Source organism: Talaromyces stipitatus, genomic scaffold, assembly GCF_000003125.1.
Source record: "Talaromyces stipitatus ATCC 10500 scf_1105507295541 genomic scaffold, whole genome shotgun sequence".
Lineage (NCBI taxonomy): Eukaryota > Fungi > Ascomycota > Eurotiomycetes > Eurotiales > Trichocomaceae > Talaromyces > Talaromyces stipitatus.
Genome location: NW_002990115.1, coordinates 1,537,299 through 1,563,832, shown reverse-complemented (window position 1 = coordinate 1,563,832; position 26,534 = coordinate 1,537,299). Strand labels below are relative to the sequence as shown.

The window sequence follows — 26,534 nt, the reverse complement described above, 5'->3', positions numbered from 1 at the left end:
CGTGACATGTTATTTCTTATGTCGCCTGTGAGTGATAGGAGTTCGACGAAATTACGACGCAAATATATTCAAAAGGAATGGGTCTCTGTCATGTCTAGGTAGTGACCGAGCATATTATAATTGGGGGACTTAGCCCTTTTTTTTAAAGAACCGGTTGAGAACCTGGGATACTTTCTAATCGTATATGCAATGCATATGCATATGCGAAAAATGCAGAGGATATTTCTTTTCTGTGTGTAGTTGTCTTTCGTCAAGCCACACGGGCTGTATGGCCAATATTGGTAAGATGGATAATCAATACCGCTCAATCAATTTGGCACCTGAAGAATATGTAAAGGGGAGGGATACGAGTGGCATGATTAGTTATGAGCATGCTTTTCCGGTCTAGACTGGATCATTTTGACGCTATCGATTGCTACCATTTTTCTTGGTCATTCGTTTTCTTTTTCATGTAGCTAATCTCGAAGCGGATTAAAGTCTAACTAGAGACTCCTTATGGCATTACCAGTCGAATCTGCACATATCATGATTGTAGGACAGTGGTAGATGAGGAGGAACAAAGCATAATGGTGTTGACACTGTTACAAAATCACTTTATCGCTTCTAGTTCTGATTGTACCCTTGAGTAATGACAGCTGAGAAATGTGAATCCCTCCATAGATCCCCCATGCTGGGAACCGAATTAGACCGGGATTCTCGTTAGGAGATGGACAAACATAAGTTTCAAGAGAATCCTGTGGGAAGACCTGAATAATCGATTTACTTCTCAATGATTGAGCAGCAGTCTTGACCTATTCTGATACGATTCATGAAAATGGTGCCCAACGCAAGATCTACTTTGTCATGCGCCTCTTTGTTCACCGTCCCGTCTTGCCGAGATACCTGTCCCTCACTACCATTGGGTCTCTGGGGCACTCCATGCTAAACTAGTCGATTATAAGAAACATCAGGTCTTGCCGAGAAAGTGGATGCGAAGTCCAGAAAGCGAATCTTGCCAATGACAGCCGCCAATCTGCCGGGATCGACTAGTGATTAAGATTTTCGAATCTTGCTGGGGCAGCCATAGATAACTAATTGAAGGGATTGTGGTGGCCAAGCCTCAAATCGTTAGTATAAAGCCTAATTCATTAGCTCCCTCCTAGATTGGCCCATCAGCATCTGTCACGGTCACCCCAATTGTCATTTTTGCAGTCCATGCATGCACCAGCAGCGTGCTAGACTGCATGTTGAAGATCATCTTTCAAAAGACAAGTCGTGTATACCGCGTGGTTGCTGAAATATTAAGAGATGGGGTTTGAGCTAGTCATAGGAGTTCCCTGTTATGGAATCCACTATATCCACTTGGTCTACTATGTATATTGACAATAATCAAAGACCGATTATAGTTCGGGTGACTCCTCTCCCTTGTCTATATTCAATTGTATTATGAGTCTAGTACATTTGTGCTAACAGGCAATCTAGATATAGAGTTCGCAGATCTCACATCTCATATTCTAATAATTCTAGTGGCCAGCCATATCGGCCCACTACCTTGAGGTTGTCGAACATCGTATGAATCAAACATGGACTACGTACGCAGTACGATCAATTCTATTAGATTGGCTATGTGACTCCAATGAAGCAATAAAGAATATTGAGAAAAGTCTACCTAGAAAGCGAATCCTGCCCCGGCAACACAGTTAGAACTTGACTAGGATCGCTAGACAAGATAGCTACGCCACAAGAGCAACTTCCTGTCAACGAACAGAAATCTAGTTAGATTTGGAATGCAGCTGCTGTACACTTGTCTCAATATTCGCGTCTGTCAAGTGGGTTCCTATTCAACACGGGCTACGGCTCGTATTGTTGGCCTTTCTCGTTTCCTAATTCGGTAGTCGAACGGGATGTCGAATTCTCAGCAATCTCAAACAACACCTGCCATAAAAACCGGGCACAGTAACACTTTTCATGGGATGTCATAAATAAAATCCTAAAACAATCCATTCACGAATCAAAGATCGGCCCCATAGCCACTAAACCTCTCGTCTCCAAGTCATACACCAACTTTTTGGTCAGTTTAGGGTTGCTAATCACGCAGACCGCCTCGGCCCTGAACTCCATCGCCATACTCTCAATTATGGGCACCATATCGACACGACCGGTCATATCAGTATCCATGACCAGTGGGTTAGGATCCATTTGCTTGACTAGATCGATAATCCCCTGTCCATATGTCTTGAGTGGCGAGCGTGTTTGCCACACTACTCGCATCGCGGGCCTATTACCATCACCGAGGAATGAAAGACATGGCCCGATACCGGATCCTGTCGTAACCACAATGATCCTTTCATAGAGACGCATTACGTATGCAAAGCCGTGGACTAGAACCCCCCGCTTCCACAGGTATTGAGGCGGATGCTCAATGGTTTCGCCTGTCCAGTCACCTGCTTTCGATACCAGACAGGAAAACGAAGTAGGGGACTTCGATCCTGAACTTAAAGTTGTCTCAACCGCAGTATCCGGAAAAGTTGCAAATGAATGCCAGTCCCGCAGGGGGTTCCTAGCGAGTTGGATTCCTAGACCGAAACTAGTTCGAGTATGATTCATGTGAAGTCTGATCGCATGTCGAGAAAGTGGTTCCGACTGGACTTTGATCTTTCGCAGCAGTAGGTAAGGATGAAGAATAGCTGCAATCACTATCATGAGTAGCCAGAATGCGGGCAACCGGATGAGGTATTGCCCTAGACTCAAATTTTGTACCTTCCGAGCATTATCCGAGAAAATCAGCAGGAGAGCCAGAAACAGGGCAAGCACTATCCAAGCGGAGAAGCGATGCGTTAGCTCAAAGCAATTATGATGCTTGAATCGAAAATCTGGATAAGCCGCGCTGATAATAAACAACACTAATATCAGAATGATATAGGCTAAAACAACCACAGCTGTGGAGATGGTGGGCACTTGGTGTGCCTCCCCATCAGCGCTGTCACAGTCATACGGATGACACCAGTAATACTTGGAGATCAAGGCCACTAGTCCGATGTACCATACGAATGATGCAATTCCACATCCACTGTGTACACCACCCAAATGGAAGGCCTTTGATGCAATTCGTCGTAGTCGTAGCGGAGCTGATCGGGGGATGGAGCAGATCACCAGGAATATCGTATTCACTATCAATGGTTGCCGCATTAGACCACAAACGGTCAAGTTGGCCGCGATTGCATTGACAAAAACCAAGAGGGAGGATTGGTCAGTAATCATGATTGTGATAAACACGGCGAGATTGGCGAGGAAGATGATAGTGAACAGGCGGCGGTAGACATTGAGTACTGTATACCGAATGAAACTCCAGTACGCTCTTGGCCTGGATTGGCGTTTGCTCGCCTGTGCTTCGACGTCCTCACCAGTACTGCTGTAATGTCCGCTAGTCGTCTTCAATTCTTTGGTTTGTGTCCGAGAGGAAGTTTGTAGTGCTCCTTTACCTAGGGTTTCCGAACTAGTCGTGGGAAATGAACCTCGAGACATGCTGGAAGAACAGGGACAACTCAGATTTCAAAGATTCGGAGCCTGACAAAAGAAGTTATGTAGTAACTTCAAAGTTATAACATATGACCTCATTTATAGGCCCCGAAGTAGTAGATAACGTTTCTGCTTGCTTCAAATATGGCAATCCCCGAGATCAACATTCTCCAGAACTTTTAGTCCAGCTTCGACTGTAACAAAGCGTAATTCAATATATAGCCTTACATTTCGAGCTACTGAAGTAGATCAACCCACATGGGCGCATAGGTGTTGACGTAAATTGATTAGTCTGTAAACTAATAGTAGTGCACATAGCCCAGGCTGAGTGAAGACCTATCTCCTTTCAAGGAGTTCGAGTTTTCAAATGTTCTCTATCTAACCTGATGCATAGTGCTTTGTTTTCCCAAGTTTTAGAGACCTAGACCGTGAGTTCCTGATTTTGAAATAAATACATGAACTCTCGGACCCAGCGGTATATCTTCTCATCTGTATATGATTGGAGTTTCATTCCACTTACATGCTGATTCAAATCAAAGCATTATCAGAATCTTGTTTGTACATGGCCATGGGTGGCCAAACTTCCTCCATGGAGCACAATGCGCATTTCATGCGCCCAGTCTACAAGGACTTGCTGTCCTTTGCTTTTGACGAGAAGCCCGTTGCCTACGATGAGTATCGACCTTTGTATGTCGATGCTGAGAATCCGAGTTTGTCGCTGAATGCACATCAAGTGCGGCTTTTCGTCCGAACTGTTATTGCTGGCCTTAAGAAGAGGGCCAATCTAGAGGCAGGGGAGTGTGTTCTTGTAACATTGCCAAATAATGTATAACCTTTTCCGTGTCTTGACATTTTGAAATTGTCATGCTGATGTCGATGAGAACAGGTCTTGTACTCTTCAATATTTTACAGCATCATTGGTGCTGGGGGGATATACATGGGCATTAACCCAGCAAGTCAATATGCGGAGTTGGAGCATTTCTTGGAATTATCAACTCCCAAGCTGATTATCACAGCACCTACTGGGCTGGGTCTTTTGCAGGAAGTTACCAAAGCAAAAGGTATACCACAGGACCGCATCTGTGTCCTGGATCAGTACGCCATTTCCTATCTTACGGAGATGCTGTCACCACCACCATCAGGCCCAAATGGTGAAGCTGCGAGGAAAGATGAGTATCCTCAAGATATCAGAAATAAAGAAGTTCTGAATTTCTCAGCTCTTCTTAGACATGGCGAGGGAGACTGGATCAGATTCGACAATATAAACCGTTGCATGAACACTCCAGCAGCTATGTACACCACCAGCGGAACTGGAGGTCTGCCAAAGGGTGCATTACTTTCCCATCATTCTATCGTCATGCATCATCAGAGTCTGTATTATGACACACCATACGATATTACTCGGCTAATCTGCATCCCCATGTTCCACCTCTTTGGTGCCTTGTTCACGCATATCTGGCCCATTCGGTATGGAGAGACGTGCTACATACTTCCACGATTCGACATTGCGCAGTTCGTGAAGACGATTTATCTCTACCGAATTACGGAGACTTTTATGGTACCTGCTATGGTGCATGCATTGAATAAGTGCCCTGATCTTGAGCTGTCCGAGTTTTTCAGGTCGTTGAGATATATTGGATCAGCAGGGGCGTCTCTCGACTCGGTTTCGGCACAACGTCTAGAGGTAAAGCTGCACCCGGAGGCCCAAGTATGCCAGCTATGGGGCATGACTGAGGCTGGAGTTGCATTCCAGGTGAGATATGGATGTCGCGATGCAACCGCGAGTATAGGTCGCCTGCTCCCGAATTATGAGGTCAAATTACTTGATATTGATGATCAGGAGGTTACGGCTGAGGATACCTCTGGCGAACTATACGTTCGTGGCCCTGGACTCTTGATGGAGTACAAAGGTATACCCAATGCCAAAGACGAGAATGGTTGGTTTCGAACAGGAGATGTAGTCACCGTTCGCGATGGAAAGTACTACGTTGTTGGACGAGCGAAGGAACTTATCAAAGTCAGGGGGTAGGTCATTTATAGTACTCTTGTCCTGATAAATCTCCCTGCTAATCAATGACCATGACCAGATGGCAAGTCGCACCAGCCGAGATCGAGGGCGTATTACTCAAACACCCCTGTATTGCCGACGCAGCAGCAGTCGGCATCAAAAAGCAAGACACCCCCGACCAACATGAAGATGAACTTGTGCGCGCCTTCGTTGTCCGGCGCAAGACCATAGCAGCCGCCAGACTTACAGGTGACGAAGTGTACCGATTCGCGCGCCATCAACTCGTGAGCTACAAGTCATTGACTGGCGGAGTGGTCTTTGTAGATGAGATTCCACGCACCCCTAGTGGGAAAATTCAGCGATTCAAGCTTGTGGAGATGTGTGCTTATCGAGATCTTGTATCTAGTCTGTTGTTTTTCAAACCACAAGTAGAGAATCTGAGGGCGTTGTCGTCAGCACATAGTTTAGGGCTAAGGTCTATTGGGCAGAGGAAGAATGGGGCCGAGGCAGCACGAATTGAATTGCGTCCTTAGTGTTTCTCTGCGTGGTTATTCTAATCAGGAGGCTAGTTTTGTTGGAACATATCTTCCCCGTCTTTTAAATCGTGTGATTTAGTACATGATTAGACATATAGTTGTCCGTGGTTGAATCATTACTTAATCGACCATTATACTAACCTTACGTTTTGTGAAATAGAATAGTCTCAGGAATTCTGCCATGGTTGAACTCTTAACAAGAGAATAAAGGCACAAGAAATAGCTCAGTAACAAAAAGAACACAGCTCCACGCTCATTACTAAAGTCCTCCATCTTCCCACCTCGACCGATATTTCATACCCGTTCTGGTGGATAGGGCAAGTAAAACCAGGAATCGAGAATTCAAGCAGTCAGAATCATCAAGTCATAGAAATATAAAGTAATAATAGAAGAAGCGAAGAGAAGTAAAAAACAAAATTATAGCAAAGTCTCCTGATGTGCTACAATCCTCCATTCACCATCACTACCCTGAGCCCACGTAGTACTTCCAGTAGCATTATACTCCTTCTTCCCCCGATAAGCACTGATTCGATACGTAATAGTACCCGCCATCAAATCAATAACCATGGGCCGAACGTTCATCAGCGAAAAATCATCGAAGCGATGGAAAGGCGGCGCCAAAGCTTCCTGGAGTGTCTTTTCGTTCTGCTCTGGCTGATCCGGGTTAAGGGCAATGATGTCTTTGTTGGGGAAGATCAGGTTCGCGTTCGGAGAGCAGAGTTTGTTGACGGCGTGGGCGGGATCGGCTGATGTTAGGGCTGTCCAGAGCTGGCGCTCTTTGAGCTTGAGGTCTTCTTGGATACGTTCGTGCATAGACGGCATGTTGGCGGTGGCTTCGAGATGATTTTTATGTATAATCAGGCTATTTCCAGAAGATGTGAGTATCGTCAGCCTAAATCAGTTGACGGTCTACATACCTGAATGTAGTATAGAGGCGTGGGCGTGTCTATCTGTGGTGTTGTATATGAAGAAGAGGGAAGTATAAGTGACGCAGATAATAAATATCTCCCCGCACGTCTTCCTTGACGTCACTCATCGAATGTCAGACCAAGCCACAATAGTAATAAATAGGAGCAAATACTAATAACGATGTCGAGCAGCCAAATATAATATCAACCCTGTCAGCTAGCTAAGTCAACCAGTCCCATACAATAAAATCCGCGCCATGACGTTTTACCCGTCCCTTTTGGCGGCTGGAGACTCTAATCCGTATACCTATGGGACGACATGGGCCGCGCACTTCAGCTAATCATATGAGAGATGATATTTGGAACGTGGATCAATCCGATCACTAAACATCGGTTGAAAGTGTCAACAGCGTGGTAAGTATCCAAGTATCCACTGTATCGATTGATGGGTGTCCATGGGATAGTGAATCGCTCGATCGATCATAGGACGATCGTCATGGTTGACAGGATATTCTTCGAGAGGAAAAATACAGTCGGATTAAAGGCACATGGTGGTTGCATAGAATGTTTTTCAGCCTAAATCAATTCTAATGAAGATATATATATATATATATATATGTACTGTCTTTTGTCAATAAGATTGTTGTTGTGGGAGAAAATCGATGTTATCGGACGGTGACGTCATGATCCTGGACTGCGATAAGCCGCTGGGTCAGGACAGGAACTTTCACCATCTCAAGGAATGTGAGCAATAGAACATACATAGTATATATTATACAGTATTTTAATTCTAAATATGTATACATATATGTCTACACAGCCTCTGGTAGCAGTCGCCAGAATAACCCAAACGCCAGCAATGCACAGCTAAAATATTCACCCATCGACCTCTGTCTTGGCATCGATATTTGCATTCACATCCACATCGTAAGCGACCGAAGGCGCCTGTGGAGAAGGTTGTTTAGGCGGTGGCTGGTTCGGCAGGTTCGAGGTATCCTTCGGCCTTGGTGGCCAGTCCGGAGCAGGATAGCTGAGAAGCTTGCACACATCCTTTCGTTTCAGCCGAAAGTCCTCGTAGAGTTGTTTCCATACTTCGCGGTCGCGGCAACCACTCTCCTGGGGTGTGCCGGGGTTGTGGTCACAGACGGGTTGCATTTTTGCTAGCTGTCCGTGAGGCCACATAATCCAGGGTTTGGGTAACGGCCAGTCTGAAAAATGGACGAGCTTAGCCTCACTGAGAACCTTATCAGGATTCCAAGTCTCGTAATCGTTGCCCAGGAAGTTCCGATGATCTTTAGTACGGAATTCCCCCGTCACCAGGCCATACTGCCGATGCGGCAGGACGAGTGCCGATCCGCCATATCGTTCATTAAGTAATTCCATGTCATATAATTCGTGCGACTCATCCCGGTTCGTTCCAAGTTGACCCGCCTCTACCCCTTGCACCTTTTCCATCAACGCCTTGTATTCCTTGTATGAGGGTTCAAGCAAAACCAAAAGAGAGGTAAGTTTCATGGTCCCGGGAGAACTCCAATATGCCCGCGGCATGGCGACTGTAGCAGATGGAAGGAAAAAGAGTTCATCGAGGTTCTGAAGGATGAGGGTGTCCGAATCGATCTGTAGGATGCGATGGTAGGTCGTCTCTCGGAAAGCCCATAATTTGTTGATGCTTTCATCCCATGTAGCGAGGTCCTCTAGAGGAAAAAAAAGGAGCGTGTCAGCTGCGACGACAATGAGAAATGGCAAAATTGACAGACATACCCGACTTATGTTCATGAAGACTATCCATCGTCACCGGCTCAAGCTGAACCTTGTACTTATCCCGCGCCAGATTCAAAAGTTGGCTCAATCGATCCTTCTCCGAGGACACAAACAAATCCCAACTCTTCGGATAAAACAGAATTCTGTCCGCTCGACTCCCTAAACGATCCAAAGCTTCAAACACCATCACCGAATTACACAAATATGTCTCGTCGGTGACATATTGCGTATAAGCATATCGCGACCAGTCGATAGCGTCATAATTGAGGTAGGGAGATAGACCCCGAGGCGGATGTGATCGATTGAAGGTGATATAAAGGACAACGAAGAAGACAAGAGAAGCTATAACGTATTTGCGAAGTCTGCGCGGCGTTATGCCGGTAACGGCTGATCGGGGCGACCAGTCTGATTTGTAGTCGTCTCGATAATCCTCTGGGTCTGAATCGTCTGTCAAGTCTGCAAGGTCGAAAGAAACTTTCTTGCGGATCGACGTCGCCGATAAATTGTGTCTATGCATGGGGAAAGGCTATAAAGAAATACAAAGAACGAAATTATTTGTGAGGAGCAAAAAGCGCAATCATTTCTAAGCGAATGTAAGCGAACCAGTCGTTTTCATTATTGTCGTTGAGGTTGATGAGATGGAAAAGTTGTCCAACTCCTTTCTTCCTTCCTCGACTTCCGCGCCTCCCTGAGGAAAATGCACGTGATAGGATTATCTTATCTTATCTTATCGATTAGGGCTATTTGTACACAACAGGGACGCGATATCATTATATCTAAGGAAATTCGCCTTGTTCCAGGTGCTTTCAACTCCTCTAGTGTGTTTGTAGCTATCTTTAATTCAGTTGCCCTGCTTGTGATCTTGTTGGCTTTCCTAACCCCGAATCATTTCTTGAAAAGGGTTGGTTCGGCTCTTGAAGGAATCCGTTCTGTACTTGCTGTAATGAATGTCGCGAAGGTGTAGGGATGGGAAAATGATGATTTTGGGTTATATATATATTGATTTATTCTTAATCTGTATGCTAGATTCTACGGGAGTTAATACACATTCCTTGAGCTTCTTGGAGATGAGAGATATTAGGTAAATATTTCCACTGCCTTAAAGCCTATCCATCTGTTACATCTTGATTCATCAATGTAGACCCAATTATTAGTACCTATAAGCTGTCACAGACCCTCGGTAACGCCCTGTCCACCCACTATCGTGACAGTATTAGTAGATTTGGCAGTTATGAAAACTTTTGTGCCCACTTCCGTACACTACAGTGCTCTTATAGGCAAACCCCGCACCTCAGCCTCACTAGCAGGTCAACACATCACCGTCGGCCAGGGCAGCCTTGCCGGCAGGAGAAGTCCAGGCAGTAATGTAAACTACGGGCTTTAACACACGAAAGGGGCTTGGAAGGGGAGCATGTCATAGCCTACAAGCTACATGTGGGAGGCAGAATAGCAAAATGAAGCATCGTGTATGGGAGTCAGTTGGAGCTGGGTCTCATAAATTGGCTACACTACTACACTAGTTCTGTGGGCAATCCATAAGCAGTTTATCCTATGTTGTGCCCAGTTCAGCCCTTGCACAACGTCACATTGGCAAAGTCTTGAGGGTTCATCATGACAGGCTGATAATATATCACACTGAGACCACGAATGCCACAAAATTACTCGGATTCGTGGGCGTAATCCTAAATCCGAAGATGCGCTCAATAGCGACTCGACTGAGGGATGGACTGATTCCTGAGAAACCTGGTGGCCATTGCAGGGAAGGGCAACGCGTACTGCAGCCTTCTTTCGTTCGAGTGGTCAGTGAGATCCTGGTTCATGTCAAGTGATAAATTAAAAAGGATTCTCTGATTGGATCCTGCCTCATTCTGCATAATTCTAGCAACCTCTTTGCGATCCAAGCAGCATGAAAAGTGCCAGCCTGATGCCTCCGGCTTGAGAACCTCGTGGGGCCCGAAAGCCTGTCTGCGGCTCTGCTCGCTCTCACAGCTCACAGACACAATTATTTCCCACAATCAGTAAGCTCGAGGTTTTTCACACTTAAGAGCAAGTCAATTTTTGATTTTATTCCTCATGGCAGGGTCAATGTACCATTCCCAAACCAAGGACCGCTACAGTTCAATTCCGCCGCGTTACGAGGACATCACAATGGCTGATGATCCCGCTCCGGTAACAATCACGTATGTTTGAATGACAGAATGACTCAAGCGGAGATTCACACTTGCTAATGTATTGGTATGAGGATCAAGGGCAAATGATATTGTGATTGCTGTCATGGGCGTCACAGGAGCGGGAAAGAGCACATTTATCTCTTACTTTTGTCCAACAGCCAGAGCTGGCGAGGGACTTGAATCTTGTAAGCAGATCTAACAGTGTTATTCAGGCGGCAAAGTAACATACTTTCTAGTCACCAGGAGCGTCGAAGCCCACGAAGCTGACATCGATGATCAACGGGTGATCCTCATCGATACGCCTGGCTTTGATGATACCCATCGCACCGAAACCGCCGTCCTCCGCGAGGTGGCCGCTTGGTTGAATCGATCCTACGAAGCCAACATTAAGCTCGCCGGGATCATTTATTTGCACCGCATCAATGACAATCGACTGGGCGGAGCAGCTCTGAGGAATCTTCGAATGTTCAAACAGCTTTGCGGGGAAGATCGGTTGTCGTGTGTTGTCCTTGGAACAACCATGTGGGGTCTCGTGCCAGTAAACACAGCTATCAAGCGGGAGATCGAGCTGAAACAAAATGAAGAGTTCTGGGCAGGGATGATAAGAAAGGGCAGTAAAGTCTTCCGACAAGATAACGGTCTCGTCTCTGCCTTGGCGATCATCCGTTTTATTCTTTCGAAGCGCAGCCGTGATGCACCTGGTGGCGTGACCCTGCAAATTCAGGAAGAAATGGCTCGCGGTGCAACATTGGATGAAACCGCAGCAGGACGCGAAGTCAATGCCGAGATCGACCGACTCCGGTCACAACACAAGCAGGAACTGCGCGACCTCCGAGCTGAATTCGAGGAGGCCCAGAAACTGAATGATGCTCATTACCGGGAGGAACTCTTGAGAGTGAAGGCAGACGTGGAGAAGAAAATGAAGGAAGAACGAGATGATAGGGAACGAATGAGAGTTACGTGGGAGCAACTTAAGAAACAAAGGGATGAAGAGTTACAGTTAGAGCGTCAAAAAGCCTATGAATTGGAACTCGAGCATAGAGAAACGATATTAAAGAAGGAGGCGGAACTTGATGGTCTCAAATCTAGGAATGACCTTGAAGCAGAACTTATTAAAGAAAGACTGATGAAAGATTTGGAAAAGGCAAAAGCCGAGAGATATAGGGAGCAACTGAGGAGGCTGCACACCCCATGCGTTGTTATGTAGATCATTCGTCCGACGTCAATATGAGCTCTGTTCTTTCATGTTTTACGACTGCTATTAGGTTGTAATATCTACTTCCTTTGTTGTTGTACCCTGTATGAAAACACCACCTGAAGGCAAGTATTAAGTAGGTTAATAATCAACAAGCCAATGTTCTGGGCACCCAGGAGATAGATAAACCCAGTATAAAAGACCTTGAGCATAAATATATCACCCGTGAATCATTCTATCGCTGCACTTTTGCTAGCATGTTGTTAGTATATTTCCATTACCGAGAGTGAGCTAGTTTCTGTCAGCCGGAATACCTTCATAAACCAGTCAAATTGCCAACCCTGTAACGGGGTTCCGTTTTTGGCGCAATGGTATATTATTCCGATTCTCAGCTCCGGCCGCAGCCTTCTGCTTGTCAACTGGTCAGCCTGGCCCAATGATGGTTAACACATTATAATCACTGAAGTTTCGCTACTTGTAACGATGGATAAAGATAATAGCGTCGTGATAATTGCAGTTATGGGCGCAACGGGTTCAGGAAAAAGTACATTTATTCAGCTCGTCACTGGAAGTAAAGATGTAGGGGTTGGAGATACTCTCTTGTCCGGTAAGTTGGGATTCCAAATTATTCACTACAGCGTAACTAGACTAATAATATTAAAGAGACCAAGGAGGTCTGCGAATACCACTTCTCTCATAAAGGAATCAATTACATCTTGATTGACACTCCCGGGTTTGATGGCTCCTACCGATCGGACATAGAGGTGACGGAGCTGATTTTGATATGGTTGGAAAAGTCAATGGTTTCGGGTCGGCGACTTAACGGAATCATCTACCTCTATCGAATCTCCGATATAAGAATGGGAGGAAGTGCTCTCAGAAACACACAGATGTTTCGCAAGTTGGTCGGTAAAGATGCCCTCCAGAATGTGAAACTCGCAACCGTATTTTGGGAACAAGTCCCTGATAAAGACGTCGCTCTCGCATTCCGACGAGAGAAAGAGTTACGAGATTTGTGGGGTTCTATGCTCGAGCATGGAGCTCAGATTGTTCGGCTGCAAAACAATAGAAAGTCTGGGTTGCGCTTTCTTGAAAAGTTCTCGGAAAAGGCGAAGGTTGTTCTTGAAGATCAAAATGAGATTGTGAATCTAGGGAAGCTTACCGAGGACACAGCTGCTTTGAGAGAGCTAGTGAAAGAGGTAGATGACCTCGAGCGGGAACTAAAGGAGAACCTCCGGCTAGAGAAAAAGCGATTGGAGAAAGATATAGAAAGACAAAAAAGTCGACAACAGCATGAAGTGAGAAAGCTGCAGGCGGAGATGGAACGGAACCTGGAGGCACAAAGGCAGATAGAGCGTCACCGGCTCACCCAGGAAGAGGAAGACGCCCAAGGCGATTACGAACGCAAAAGAATGAAATTGGAGGCGGACAAGGAGAGGCAAGAAAGACAACGTAGGCGTGAGATTAAAGAGCTAGAGAAGCGGGAAAGGGGAGAATTGAAGAGGAGAAAACGTCGGGCGAAAAGACTGAACCGATACTACCAGCGCCAATACGTCTGCATCGGGTATACACCAAAAAGGACATGTGTGAAATGTCGTGGCAAGCTGACTCGCCGAAAGTATTACTATCGTGAGTAAAATTTTGATATAGTGTAGAACATTTTATGCTAAGTACGTATTAGATTGTTGCTTCTGTGATTCTGATAAATATTTCTGCTGTGGAGCATGTGGTCCGCGATGTAGAGACTCATCCCATCCGTCACTAAAGACTTTCAAATCACCACCGAGTAACAGCTGTATAGTCATGTGAAGTTCTTTCAGTGAGAACAAAGTAAATGTTTGGATCATTGAACTGTATTGTAATCACTCCCAGAAGACGTTGCATATCAAGCATGCGGCCGTTATCCTACCAACACTTCAACCTAGCAAGGCACTTATCGCGAGTCTAGAAATACCCATTGAAGAGACATCAACGGCGCGTTAGATGATATAATAAACGAACTTAATAGATAGCTCGTGCAGTTATTACACCAAATTCCCCCTAGTAGAACTTCAGCTTGTTTGGCGTCTTATCACCCAAGGACTCCCTTCGTCTTCCGGATATCCGAACAGCCCTCCGAACATTCCCTTTAATAACATAAGTATAGGGCTTTCTCTCCTTTTCCCTCTTGGTCTTATTCGACGCTCTATCGTGGGCTGTGATAGATCTCTGTGCAATTCAAGTCGTTCGCGCTGACGATCACGTGTCTGCTCTCTCGAGCGATTCAATTTGCGTGGCGGAGACTCTCGAGAGATCCGGGTGCTTTCAGTTTTTCTCTCTCGTTCCATTTCGTTGAGCATAATCTCCAATTCGCGAATCCGCCTCTCGGCGGCCTGCATTTTAGTAGATCGTGCTTGCTCTCGCTCACGAAAATTCATGGCGAGATCGCGATACTGGAGATGTTTTTCATGAGTCAATTGCTGCATCGTAATGTTGAGACCCTCCCAGTCTTGAGCATGCCGCATGATTCTTGTTTCAGCAGCCTTCCTTTCGGCTCTGATTGCTTGCATGGTCTCTTCATCTTTCTCATTCATTGCATCTTCCATAATTCCTTGCAACTCCGCAATCTCTGCGTCAAACCTTTTTTGAGCTTCGAGAAAATCTTCGCGAAGGTATTGCCCGGCACTAGTCTCGTCCAGAGACATCCCCTCATCGATCAATTCATACTGGATGTCAAGCACAACCTTTTTGTTCTGTTCGGTTAGCAGACGGACGATTTTGCGAGCAGACTCCGGGGACCCGTCGTGCTGTATGATGTCTCTCCCTTCACCAAGAATCTGCCCAAAAAAATCGGGCCGCCGCATCTCCATCAGTCGCTGATGGCCGATTCGTTCTCCTTTTTCGGACGATTTCATATTTTCCCACATAGTTGTGGCTAGAGCCACATGTTTAAAATTCTCCTTGCCACACATTAGCTGGAGCATCCGCAAGTTCTTCATCGTGGATCCCTGCATTCTCGGATCAGTTATTCGGTGCAAATAGATGATCCCGCAAAAGCAGAGGTTTTGTTTATACAGAGCCGCGAGGAAGAATGCAATTTCTTTGAGGACTTCGGTATTTGACCGCGTCGTGTCATCAAACCCCGGTGTGTCTATGAGAACTATAGTCCCCTCGCGCTCGTCGTCGAAGCTGTAGATTCTAATGTCCACCGTACCTGTTCATGTGTCAATTCTGTGCATGTGCCACGTCTTGAATACGCACTCGAATGCAAGCTGTGTCCTACTTCAACAGGTTGATCAGCGAGGAGAGAGATAAAGGTGCTTTTTCCAGACCCTGTAACGCCCATGACAACTATGACTTTAATGTCATTCCTTGAAGAGTTGTCAGTCTGATCCTCATTTACTAACTAGGAGGTCAACAAATGGAAACTTACAGTTGAGATAAATCAATTCCTGGCCTTGAGAGTTCGCGTGGAGGTATTGCCGAGTTGCTCGTGAAGATCTCGGATTGGGGCCTAGAGTAAGAGATCCCCCCTAGGTAGCTATCTGCTGGATCATCACTGGGGGCATAAGAGAAGGACTGAGACCATGACTCAGAAAGCTGTGATATCGGTCTCTCTGAGCTGCCCTGGATTTCGAACGGGCGCGAATAAGAAAGTCGCCTCGAATAGCTGGATGGCGAATCGAAGACATATGACCCGGAGAGCCGCCTTGAATATGTCGTCCTCTCTGAGCTGCTCCGGGTGCCAGTAAATCTTTCCTCTTGTTCGATCGGGACGACGTTCCGCTGCCATGTTGGGCGAGAACCCTGGTTCAACATTTAGGATAAGTGGTCCCAAAGTACACAATATCAGTTTGAATGGCTATTGCGAGTAGTATAGTCAGTTTAATACACTGTGGACTTGAGCTGAGCGAGTTTCAAGTTTCAGGCGTGATCAGGCTACCAGGCACTAGTACTATTACAGTTTTAGGCAATCATGTGATTAGAGCTGCATGATATAATAATAATAACTAAGTTAGGACATTCCAATCTTACTCATCCTGAGCTTTATCTATGTAACCCACTTGGGGTGGCGAGTGTAGTGTGAGCTGGCGGTGTGACTTGTCACACAGATCGCAGTTGCGTGGCCCCTTATGGCTCCACCACGTATTTTGCATTCGATAAAGATTTCCAAAGCATTCAAGGCCTAACAAATTAGTAGAGGGGAACACTATCGATAGTGCCACTTGGAAATATTATAGAATCGACGCTGGCTTCCACAACAACCAAGCCCGAAAACGGGCCGTCGCTACAAATGTCAATTGTTATAGAGTATAATTATTCTTTACGCATGTTAGAATAGCTAGATAAACTAGTTGTTCTGTTCTAGGGTCAGCATGATGCCTAGTAAGACATGTAGACATTCGATATCCCACATTCCTCAGCCTTGTCAACTGGTCATCACGAAAGTGACAAGCGAGTAGCCTGGAAGTGTCGCTTCGACACTACCGTTACTGATAGACGTCGACAGAGTTGTAGGTGACGAGACGGAGCTGTCCATTACATACGCTACGGCAGAAGCAATTGTTACACCCCCGAGAGTTACACTCTGGGCCGTTGATCCTTGATTGAGCATGACCACAGCGGTGGTTCCGTCGGTATTGACAAACGCTGCGGCTTTAGTGTTACTGGGTGCTCCTGAAGTTCCTACGCGCACAGCGTTGGGACGGATGTAGCGAGAGAACATTGCAAATGCCCAAAGTGCTGCGGAAGGAGTCACGGTCGTGGAAGAGCCAGAGCCTTGGAGGGTGACGAGGCCAGCAGCGTTGCTATTTGATTGGGCTCCTACATTATTTTTGTCAGGGCTTGAAAATTATGTTTCCGAAAAGAAAAACGCTGCCACTTACCGATCCAATAGAGAAAAGCACTAAGGTTACAGTCTACCAGACCCTGGTAGATATAACCAGCCCACGTCAAACCCTCGTTGAACGCACCGGACGCATGCCAGGTAGTGCTGAAACCATCATCCAAATCCGCATACTCGGTTTCCCATACCCTCAATGTCGTGTTAATGGGAGAGGTTCCTTTGGAGGTGTACCAATGGGATGAGATGCGGGAAAGGTATTCCTCTGCTCCAGCCTCAATGAGCTGCGCCGTGTAGGTGACCTGATCATTCCAGCCCTCGGCATCACAGCAAATTATGCCGGTACTAAGTCCTGCTTTCTGTATCGTGGAATGGAGAATTGGTATGAAGGATGCTGCCTTTGTTCCATCTGACAGCATTGCATCGTAAGACGCTCTGCAGATCTGTCATGTTAGATTATTTAAGTCTTTTTGGGGGCAAGTGAGAACTAACGCAAACTCAGGCTCGTTCAAGAATCCGATAAAGTCAACTGTTATACCTTCACTTTCATAGTCTTGAAGGTATTTAACTAAGTAGTTGGCGTATGCTTGTCTCCAATCACCGGAAGAGCAAGTCTCACCGGTCACGCCGCAAAGATAACCGCCGTTCTCCTGGTAGATGGAGTCAGCAAACCGAGAAACTTCTTTCACTCTCTGATTGTTTCAAGCACCCACGTAATTATTGTTCGTTTTCATGAATCCCGGAGCACTCCATGCATCGGCGTAGATGTACTCCACCCCCATCTGACGTGCCTTTTTCGACCAAAAAACCTTCATTTTCACATCAGTACTCCTTCATTGCTACTAAACAATGCTTCTACAAACCTGACTCTGGTCGTCACCATTCCACCTATAAGTCGGCGCCCCAGAAGCTGAACCGGGACTATTAGGCTCAATGGTATTCCCAGGATCGGCCGCAACCCGGTTCCTCAGAATAGTAAAGCCGGCACCTTTGGTCTTATCGAACAGGTACGTGAGAGCCTCATTCTGTTGAGTGGTTGGTGCATCTTGCACGCCTACCCCAAAACCAAAAGCTTCGGAGAAACCGAAACCGTCGATGATTTGGTATTTTGTAGCGGTGTTGATCTTTACTTGACCTAAGGCACTGTCTAGAGATAGACTAATTACCAGTGGTATAAGGGATGTAGATGTACGCATGGTTGAATAGACACGGGTTTGTCAAAGTGGTAAAAAGATTTTAACTGAAGACGAGGAATTTGAGAATCTTAATTCCCTCTGAAGAACCATTGAACCGGCTATTTATATTAATGAAGAGAAGAGACGCACTTTTAAGAGGCGGAAGAATTATTTCCTTGTCATGTTTCAAGGCTTCTACCACCTACGTAACTACACCCCTCGAGAGCCAAGCAATCCACGCCTCTTATGCAGCCACATAAATGCTTAATAGAAGTACGATTGTTTGTCTTAACCATATGCTCTTAATAGAAAGCGTCATGGTGCTTCCTCCCTGTCCGTGACCCGCAACTCTTCCCCATGGGGAAGAGACCGGCTAAATATCGAGCAGGTGTGTGAAATAAAAGCCCCTGTAATATTCAGTGCCAGGTACCTAGCTACGTTGAACTGTACTTTTTCCGGGTAATAAAAGTGTGAAAAGCAATAGCCAATTTAGTCAGGGGCTACTTTGAGTCAAGGTCTACTGGAGCAGTGAACTGAACTATCGTCGTTAATGTCGCATATTACCAGTTGCCGATGCTCCGCTAGATTCGATAGAGGAGTAGACCGGGGTTGAGAAACATATCTAGGTATGCATGCAAACCTTTCGAGTGGTCTGTATTTAATTCTTCATGCTATGAATGTAGGGATGATGAATTACACCGAATTCAAGCTGGTCTCTCGGTAGATTTAGGTGTTTAATACGCCTGCGGGCATCTATCTCTATAATTTGCGGCCAACTGTAAGCATCACAGATGGAAACTAGATTTGAATAGTGATCTTGTCAATATAACCAATATACGAAGAAGTACAATTCGAGAAAGCTATACCAACGATTGATAGGTATTCTCATTAGATAGTATGCAGTAATAATAATGTTGGCTTTGATACATATCGGGATCAAATTTTCCAACGCAAGTGTTGGCATTTCATTTCCATCTCCTGAAGGGTGTCCTGAGCTGGTAATGTCTCAACATAAGACAGATACGGATCACGTCATCACAATCTGCTTCATGCGATGACTTGAGTGGGCTGTCATGTCCCTTTACATTCCAAATCAATAGGCACTGTCAACCAATCCGCGCCACTGTGGCCTAAATTCTCCATATGAGTGTTTGCTTGTTGTGGCAGAGGATCGACCCGACTTTCCATGCAATTCAAGCACTTCTAAAGCAAGTGTCAGCCCTGAAACCAATCAACCAGTAGGTGTGGCGTACCCATAAGGACCTTCCCTATAACCCAATATCTTCCGTAGTTGCGCAGAATAAGTCTGATAGTCTCAGCACACAATTGGTTTGATCGATCTGCTTGAGAGAGTCGATCGTCTGGAACATGGGCCGTTCCGGGCCCGAGTAGGGCACAGAGAATAAAGGGAGAACAGACAGGTATATACTGTGGTGACATTGATTGCGCGGCACTAATGAGCTCGCTGAGACTTGAAGTACATGTTTGGTGCAAATTGCGAGACATTATATCTGATGGGCGCGCTGAGAAACTTGTCTCGTACGATTTGCTGTTATTCATGCCAAGTTGATGCATTTTAACCTCGATTAAAGATCGAGCACTAACAGCAGGATATGTCAGCTCTTGCTCGCCAAAGAGGAACATGGGGGTTACAATACCACTGAAGAATTATTAATGTGCAGACAATCCAGTTGTTCCTCGCAAAATTAGTTTTGTTAAAAACCATGGATCCCGAGTCCGTTTGAAAGTTTTGGGGTAATGCTAGAGCGAAGCATGCTATCATCGCTTCAGCGTCATGCAGTAACTGTGGATGTGCCTCTGGTAACAGCATCACTTCGAAAGAGTGTCTGAAAGCAGCCAGGGATATCAAGAACCAGGCCCTCGGCTCTTGATTTGGGGAGTCACAAAGACATTTCCAAGGCATATCTAGATGCAGATTTAGAAATCCCGAAGGAACTCGTGTTTTGTTGTACCATGCTATATCAGAAACAGGAAGTAGAACTTGAGTAAAGCGGCAGTCTATTGCGAAAGGTCTTCGTGACATAGCGGATGAGAAGGTGTCCATCTCCCAGATTGTCCACCAAGCGCGGCGTTTCTCTTCTAGTGCGACCCACTCATCAAGACTCTCTTCCCTGTGATCATAATTTGCATCAATGGTGTGAAGGTCCAGGTCATATGCGAGGCGTACACAATGTCCACACAGACTCCATGCATGTTCCGAAGGACCAGATTGCAAGGCATTGAATGTAACTAGAATAAGTCCTTGTAGACATTGTAGAGAACGGATGTCCGATTTGTGATCTTTGTAAATTTCATCCCACAGAGCCGATGCGCGTTCAGTGAATTGATTTCCTCTGTTTACCGGGTCCATTGAATGAAACAGAGAAGTGCTGAACCTGGCTGATAGACCAAAGATCCCATTAAGGAGTAACTGAGCTGTAGGTGATAGATTGCAATATCTGTGATTCCAATCGCTGGAGCTATTGATGCAGTTCAAAGGAAAACTCGATCGTCGAAATAGAGGCAAGGACGCCTGAACCTTTTCGAAATATAGATCGATCAACTCATCGGCAACTCCAGGGGGAATAGTAAGACTATATCCTTCCATTGGCATGGATTCAAAGGAAGATGGGTTGGCCATAAAATCTTGATCGGCCAACTGAATCAGACCATGGCTCTCTCCCATACCTTTTAGTCCTTCATCTAGACAGTTGCCGGACGGAAAGAAAGACTCCAACCAGGTGCACTTTCCTAAAGTATTCAAATCCCATGATTCATCCAATGTGGCTATAGATAGGACATCAGCGTGGTCGTCTCTTAATGTCATTGGAAACATTGGGCTGAGCAGATCATCAAAGGGGCTAGCCGTGTTGATCTCGGGTTGCTTCATTTGAGCATTTAGCTCATCCATGGTCGGTGGTGATGATTTAATCCTCTTATGAAATTTGGCCACCACATCCTTCGGCTCTTCACATGAAATGTCTTGATCGGTACTCTCAATGCGTCTCCGGGACAATCGACGCGTTGGATAGACGCACCTCGACCCCCTCCTTACACACAGAGAGCATCCGGGGCGTTTCAGGTCGCATTTTATTTTCTTTCTTTTGCATTCGGCGCAAGCACGTCCCACCGATTGACCAGAAAGTGCTCTCCCGTATGAGGTGTAACCCGGGCCTGACAAAATGCCGAATTCAAGGCCATCCATTGTATCCCAAAATCTGGGAGTTTTCAATTCGTCCTATATTTTCCTCTTCAAAAAGACCGTTAATCCTAGTAGTAAATTCTAGATAGGGTATACAGAAAGAAAAGAGGAGTTCGGTTTAGGTTCAAGTGACTGGGGAAGAAACTGGGGAAGTCCCCAGATTATGTAAAGACAAATTGCGGGGTTTGCCACACTTGTTTTTTGCCCACATTAAAATACGGTACTATTGGTAAAGACTGTGTATTTTAACTGGTGATTAACCCACTTTATTAGCTTGAAAGGCAAATCCATACTCCGTACATTTCAGATGTTCCTCGGAATGACTATCAGGATAATCTTCACTATGGTAAACCGCTGTACTTTGAGAATACATCCCTCTCAGCTCTCCGGAATTCTTCCATGATTGTTTCTCTCCTCTTGTTGGAACGTGGCGTAATCTTGCAAGGGAATGGCTTCGCGCCGATCAGAAATCCTTCACTATATCCTGATACGGGGTCTGTGTCAACCTCTATCGGGTTCCCGTTATCGTCTACTTCTTTCTCGAAATTGAAAGCCCAGATGAGCTTGGCGATTCCAAGAAATAGATTACGTTCGGCGAGGTGAGCACCGGGGCACAGGCGACGTCCAGTTCCATATCCATAATGATCCCGGTTGTCATAGTCACCTGAAACTGCGTACTCTGGCGCCAACCGAGTATACCCCTGGTAATGGTCGGGATCAAAGACATCATGATTTGGGAACTTTCCTTCGTCATGGTGGAGAGCCCAAATGTTGATATAAACATTGGCTCCCTTTGGTAACAACTTGCCGTCGATCCACTCATCTTCCATGTGTTAGATAACCTATTTACTTTTCTTTTGTAGACAAAAAAAGTAAAGAGGTGTACATACCTTGAGTAAGTGTGTGAGGAAACCCGAGTCCACCAACAGATCGCCATCGCACAGCTTCTTTGACGACAGCGGTGATATATGGTAGCTTCGCAAAGTCTGACCACACCGGAGTTCGACTTTCATCAACGACAGAATCAATTTCCTGTTGGGCCTTTTTCAGTACTTCTGGATATTTTGTCAGAGCCTGAATGCAGATGATAATGATCCCCGACGAAGTATCGGATCCTCCTTCCATTGCAACACCTCCCAGGAAATACAGTTGATGCGGTGTCAGACCCAATTTGTCATTTTTGTCCAAGACTCTATCCATGAAAGAGCCACGACTGCCAACTGATTTCCGGCGGTCCATGACATGCTCCAATGTCTCCCTATATAGGGAATTCATCTGATCCTGGACCTTCGTAACCCGAGATTTCCAGTTTCCGAGAAAGCGCTCAGGAATGAGCTTCAAGAATGGAAACATGTCCACAGGCGGTGTTGCCCCAATCTCCATTACTTCTGACCAGTTATCCATTAAAGCGTACAATTTTGTCATATGAGGTGTGTCGTTTGAAGGGGTTCGTATTCCAAAAACTAGTTAATTGATGATCATCAGCATCTAGTCACATTTCCAAAGTACAGCAATGTACATACGTATGCTCATAATCACGCTGTTACTAAACCGTTTGGGGTGAAGCATGTGCTCCTTTGGATAGAGAACGAAGTCACGTAGCATCTGTGCGGCTTCTGCATTCTGGAGATTGATATGTTCCTTGTCACACACGGATTCCATAAAATGCTGATGGAGTAACTTTCGAAATAATCTCCAGGTAGGGGTAGAGTCCATCACAAGAAGATGATCCCCACCAGTGATAGTATGTGCCACGTAGGAGGCTGGTCGATTACTTGTTGTTGAACTTTTCTTGTCGAGAAGTTCCTTTATAATTCGCCGGTCATTTAGGATAATGACAGTGCCGGTTCCGATTTTCAGTGAGAACATGCCGCCGTACTTTTTGCCCATTTCGGTGAACCTGAGAAGTATCAGTGACCAGCTCTATTCAACAATGAGGATCCTCTTCGTGGCATATTTCATACACAAAATGGCTGCCCTTCCGTGGAATTTGATGTATGTTTCCAATCACTGGAAGTGTTGGGGGTCCTACAGTTAATCAGAGTCAGGAGCGGTGAAGTAAATCTGATATATGCAACAAAGGCTTCGAACTCACCATCTGGATAGTTCTGGCCCCTTCTTCCAAAGAAAAGAAAGACATAGCCCAGACCGACGACTGCGAGAAATGCGCTGAATAACGCAAGTGTCTGGAATGATAAAAGAACCATATTGAGATATTGAGATATCTCGTAATTTTATTATGTTGATTATAACTGCAGAAAGCTGTTACGGTGGCAAATTTTTCTATTTTATAGTACCTGTCAGAGGGATGAATCGACAAAATTGGATCTATATATGGCTGTAAAATGCTTACGACAATCCCCACGAAGTCTATTTACGAGATAGGAATTCCCCGGGGGAATTACCGTGATACCACATAATTCACTTGTATGGATGTCCTGGTAATCTTCTCGATATTCTCGAGGATGCTGTGTTATTCGATTCAATCTTTCAATGTCGATTCCCTGATCCCTGAATTGTCTGCATGTTTCCTTTTTGGGAAAAATCGGACTCCTTCCTATTTAGGAAAGTGACCGGTATTTTATGAGGGATTGGAGGATATTTTCATTTTTGCATTCCTCAGATACATGCACGACATTACATTGGATTTGGCAATTTGAAATACGGTTACACTATACCAATCACGTATCAGGCTTTCCAATGTTCCGGCATGCAGATTTACCGAGTTGTACCTATATATATCAAAGCATAGGTACACTCATGGTTGTCCCAAGTTATTCAAGCCAACGTCCTTTATCTTATTTGCCCAAGTCCCTTGATCGTATTTCAAAATGGTAAGTCCACAAATTATATCCCTATCTCAATTTGCATTTCAGTGAAATGCTCTTGGTAGAATATGCTAAAAGTATCAATTGAGCCTACACAGGAAACGGAAAACTCCCCAACAAATGGGCATAAGTTCCCTTCCAATGCTTCAGTACTAGTTGTAGGGGCCGGCCCAGTAGGACTGGTCACTGCCTTCCAGCTTGCGAAGCGTGGTATCCGGACAATCCTTGTCGAGCGCAATCTCGAGACAACAAAATGGCCCAAAATGGACATCACCAATGTTCGGTCTATGGAATTGCTAGATAGGCTGGGGCTTGCTGATGACCTTCGGAAACAAGGTAATAGGAGCTGGCAATTTATGTCACAAAAGAACAAACCGTTGACCCATCCTATAGGCGTACCAGGAGACTATTCGCTAGATTGCCTTTTTAGCACCGGACTTTCGGATGGAGGACAATTGGTTGCTAAATGGGTAAGGATATAGTATTCTAGTCTGGAAACAGAGATACTAATAATCTGGTATAAGGACCTCGAATCGCCCGACGAGTACAGAGAACGAATCAAGAAGACGAATGACGGGACTATGCCTCGGCAGCCGTACCAGCGATGCTCTCAATCGATCTTCGAAGCTTGGATGAAGCCAATAGTTGAGGCAGAGCCTCTTGTCGCCTGCTTCTTCGGCGTGAAATTCGAATTTCTCCGTGAACTAGACGACGCAGTCGAGTCTACGTTATGCGACAGCGTAACGGACGAGCAGTATGTGGTCAGTACGAAATATGTACTCGGCTGCGATGGAGCTAGCAGTCGAGTAAGACGTAGCCTGGAGATACCACTTACCGGAGGTCCAATGTATGCATGAATGATTATTGTTCCAGTCAATGTTCACTACTAACACGCTCCCTCTCCAGACCTATGACAAACTTCCTAGTCCATTTTAGGTCTCGAGATCTCGAAAGGCTACATAAGCAGGGCCAGTTTTGGCACATCTTCTTCTGCAATGGGGGTGTAATTATCAGCCAGAACGAGAAGGACATCTGGACAGTGCACATGCCAATACCCCCTGACACCAACACTGAATTGCTCGATCCTTACGAAGTCGTGTTCAAGGTGCTTGGTGGGTCCAGCGGAAGATATAAAATCGACATCGATGAGATTCTCGTGACGAGCGCTTGGACAGGACATATATGCGTTGCCGAGCACTATAGATCTAATCGAGGACGGGTATTCCTAGCTGGAGATGCAGGTGAGTTTTCCAAATTATGCTAGGTTTAGATACACCATCGTATCTGACATGAATGTATCAGCCCACCAGAATATACCCCTCGGCGGATACGGAATGAACACCGGTCTAGGTGATGCGTTCGATATTGGCTGGAAACTTGCTGCAGTTCTCAATGGTCATGGCGGAGAGGAGTTATTAAACTCATATGAGATTGAACGCCATCCCGTAGCGGATCGCAATGTCCATATGTCAGGCGTTCATGGAATGGTTCATAGAACGTATGTTGAATGGGTCCACGGTGAGGGCCAAGGTACTGTCATATCAACAGACGAGAAAGGGGAAAGTCTACGTGATCGCATCAGGTCTCATGTGCTAACTAACGATGGAGAAAATAAATACTTGGGAGTGGAAATGGGATATCGAAACTTCCCCTCTCCTATTGTACTTCAGGGTACAGATGACCAGGAGACTCCTGAATGGAATGAAAGAAACTACATTCCGTCCACATCTCCCGGAGCTCGCGCACCACATGTGTTCCTCCGCGATGGCGATACCAGTATTCATGACCTCTTGGGGTTTGACTATAGTCTAGTTGATTTTACTACGGGAGGAAATTTTGCTTCGAGGTTCAAGGACGCTGCCTCTCATCTGGGCATCCCCATTGCCACTGTTCATCTACCAAATGAGCAGCATGCTCGGGATCTTTGGGAACGTGATGTTGTGCTCGTTCGCCCAGATCTTCACGTTGCCTGGCGCTTGAACAAGGGTGTCACGTCACTTTCGGATGATGCTACCAAGGACATTCTTCTCACAGCCGTGGGAAAAAAGTGATAATAGCTGATCTACTAAAGTCCCAACCCTTATATGTAGCGACCTCCTTCATTAGAGTCTGAATGAGCAGCCTCGACCAAGGTCAAGATAAGGAAGAAAATTCCTACCGTTGTAAAGCAAGGATACCTAGGTACCATTATTGACTTGTTTCAGGATGAAACACAGCATGATTGAAAGCAAATATATCTATTATGTACCTGATTCAATATTGGCTTTCCTGATACCTGTACATAGATCTGATAGATCTTGAAGCCCGAGGTTTACCCCTCGGTGGCCTTTGTCCCAATAGGGAACGGTGGGAAGCGTGCGAGTCACGAACCACGGCCGTTAAATAGAAACACACAAACTGCCAAATTAAGCGGAGCTCTCAATGGATCTC

The 26,534-nt window shown here is 45.6% G+C and overlaps 11 protein-coding genes across 13 annotated transcripts, besides 2 other annotated features; 4 read left to right on the top strand and 7 right to left on the bottom strand.

Moving 5' to 3' along the window:
• Positions 1–1,983: 1,983 nt before the first annotated feature.
• On the bottom strand, positions 1,984–3,504 carry TSTA_029020 (integral membrane protein TmpA; the record flags this gene model as incomplete). Its single annotated transcript, XM_002480011.1, has 2 exons — positions 1,984–2,566; positions 2,993–3,504. 2 exons carry the CDS (start codon positions 3,502–3,504, stop codon positions 1,984–1,986), a joined length of 1,095 nt encoding a protein of 364 aa, XP_002480056.1.
• Positions 3,505–4,060: 556 nt separating this feature from the next.
• Positions 4,061–6,039, top strand: TSTA_029010 (adenylate-forming enzyme AfeA; the record flags this gene model as incomplete). The annotated part of the gene is made up of 3 exons (XM_002480010.1): positions 4,061–4,324; positions 4,385–5,523; positions 5,586–6,039. 3 exons carry the CDS (start codon positions 4,061–4,063, stop codon positions 6,037–6,039), a joined length of 1,857 nt encoding a protein of 618 aa, XP_002480055.1.
• Positions 6,040–6,200: 161 nt separating this feature from the next.
• Positions 6,201–7,333, bottom strand: TSTA_029000. Of its 2 annotated transcripts, XM_002480008.1 has the most exons (3): positions 7,124–7,333; positions 6,960–7,073; positions 6,201–6,904 (listed from the first exon to the last, which is right to left on the bottom strand). In XM_002480008.1, the coding sequence occupies exon 3, from the start codon at positions 6,862–6,864 to the stop codon at positions 6,460–6,462; it is 405 nt and encodes a 134-aa protein (XP_002480053.1). In that variant the 5' UTR covers positions 6,865–6,904; positions 6,960–7,073; positions 7,124–7,333; the 3' UTR covers positions 6,201–6,459. The 2 variants fall into 2 exon arrangements, with proteins under 2 accessions (XP_002480053.1, XP_002480054.1); XM_002480009.1 differs by having other exon boundaries at positions 6,960–7,333.
• Positions 7,334–7,546: 213 nt separating this feature from the next.
• Positions 7,547–7,571: a microsatellite.
• A 167-nt stretch (positions 7,572–7,738) lies between these two features.
• On the bottom strand, positions 7,739–9,364 carry TSTA_028990 (alphaN-acetylglucosamine transferase). Its single transcript, XM_002480007.1, has 2 exons — positions 8,712–9,364; positions 7,739–8,644 (listed from the first exon to the last, which is right to left on the bottom strand). The coding sequence occupies exons 1-2, from the start codon at positions 9,226–9,228 to the stop codon at positions 7,827–7,829; spliced, it is 1,335 nt and encodes a 444-aa protein (XP_002480052.1). The 5' UTR covers positions 9,229–9,364; the 3' UTR covers positions 7,739–7,826.
• A 59-nt stretch (positions 9,365–9,423) lies between these two features.
• Positions 9,424–9,443: a microsatellite.
• A 1,341-nt stretch (positions 9,444–10,784) lies between these two features.
• On the top strand, positions 10,785–12,129 carry TSTA_028980 (uncharacterized protein; the record flags this gene model as incomplete). The annotated part of the gene is made up of 3 exons (XM_002480006.1): positions 10,785–10,891; positions 10,961–11,067; positions 11,119–12,129. The coding sequence occupies 3 exons, from the start codon at positions 10,785–10,787 to the stop codon at positions 12,087–12,089; spliced, it is 1,185 nt and encodes a 394-aa protein (XP_002480051.1). The 3' UTR covers positions 12,090–12,129.
• Positions 12,130–12,560: 431 nt separating this feature from the next.
• TSTA_028970 (uncharacterized protein) lies at positions 12,561–13,714 on the top strand (the record flags this gene model as incomplete). Its single annotated transcript, XM_002480005.1, has 2 exons — positions 12,561–12,684; positions 12,741–13,714. 2 exons carry the CDS (start codon positions 12,561–12,563, stop codon positions 13,712–13,714), a joined length of 1,098 nt encoding a protein of 365 aa, XP_002480050.1.
• Positions 13,715–13,741: 27 nt separating this feature from the next.
• TSTA_028960 (uncharacterized protein) lies at positions 13,742–15,402 on the bottom strand (the record flags this gene model as incomplete). Its single annotated transcript, XM_002480004.1, has 2 exons — positions 13,742–15,270; positions 15,318–15,402. The coding sequence occupies 2 exons, from the start codon at positions 15,400–15,402 to the stop codon at positions 14,129–14,131; spliced, it is 1,227 nt and encodes a 408-aa protein (XP_002480049.1). The 3' UTR covers positions 13,742–14,128.
• A 1,083-nt stretch (positions 15,403–16,485) lies between these two features.
• Positions 16,486–18,095, bottom strand: TSTA_028950 (glucosylceramidase, putative; the record flags this gene model as incomplete). Its single annotated transcript, XM_002480003.1, has 5 exons — positions 16,486–16,880; positions 16,943–17,334; positions 17,392–17,549; positions 17,613–17,708; positions 17,763–18,095. 5 exons carry the CDS (start codon positions 18,093–18,095, stop codon positions 16,486–16,488), a joined length of 1,374 nt encoding a protein of 457 aa, XP_002480048.1.
• Positions 18,096–18,939: 844 nt separating this feature from the next.
• On the bottom strand, positions 18,940–21,163 carry TSTA_028940 (uncharacterized protein; the record flags this gene model as incomplete). Of its 2 annotated transcripts, XM_002480001.1 has the most annotated exons (5): positions 18,940–19,277; positions 19,328–19,674; positions 19,733–20,510; positions 20,763–21,009; positions 21,113–21,163. In XM_002480001.1, 5 exons carry the CDS (start codon positions 21,161–21,163, stop codon positions 19,168–19,170), a joined length of 1,533 nt encoding a protein of 510 aa, XP_002480046.1. In that variant the 3' UTR covers positions 18,940–19,167. The 2 variants fall into 2 exon arrangements, with proteins under 2 accessions (XP_002480046.1, XP_002480047.1); XM_002480002.1 differs by having other exon boundaries at positions 18,940–19,674.
• A 454-nt stretch (positions 21,164–21,617) lies between these two features.
• Positions 21,618–23,483, bottom strand: TSTA_028930 (cytochrome P450, putative; the record flags this gene model as incomplete). The annotated part of the gene is made up of 5 exons (XM_002480000.1): positions 21,618–22,099; positions 22,167–22,739; positions 22,800–23,176; positions 23,241–23,304; positions 23,372–23,483. 5 exons carry the CDS (start codon positions 23,481–23,483, stop codon positions 21,618–21,620), a joined length of 1,608 nt encoding a protein of 535 aa, XP_002480045.1.
• A 689-nt stretch (positions 23,484–24,172) lies between these two features.
• Positions 24,173–26,155, top strand: TSTA_028920 (uncharacterized protein; the record flags this gene model as incomplete). The annotated part of the gene is made up of 4 exons (XM_002479999.1): positions 24,173–24,574; positions 24,629–24,951; positions 25,011–25,345; positions 25,407–26,155. 4 exons carry the CDS (start codon positions 24,173–24,175, stop codon positions 26,153–26,155), a joined length of 1,809 nt encoding a protein of 602 aa, XP_002480044.1.
• Positions 26,156–26,534: the final 379 nt, after the last annotated feature.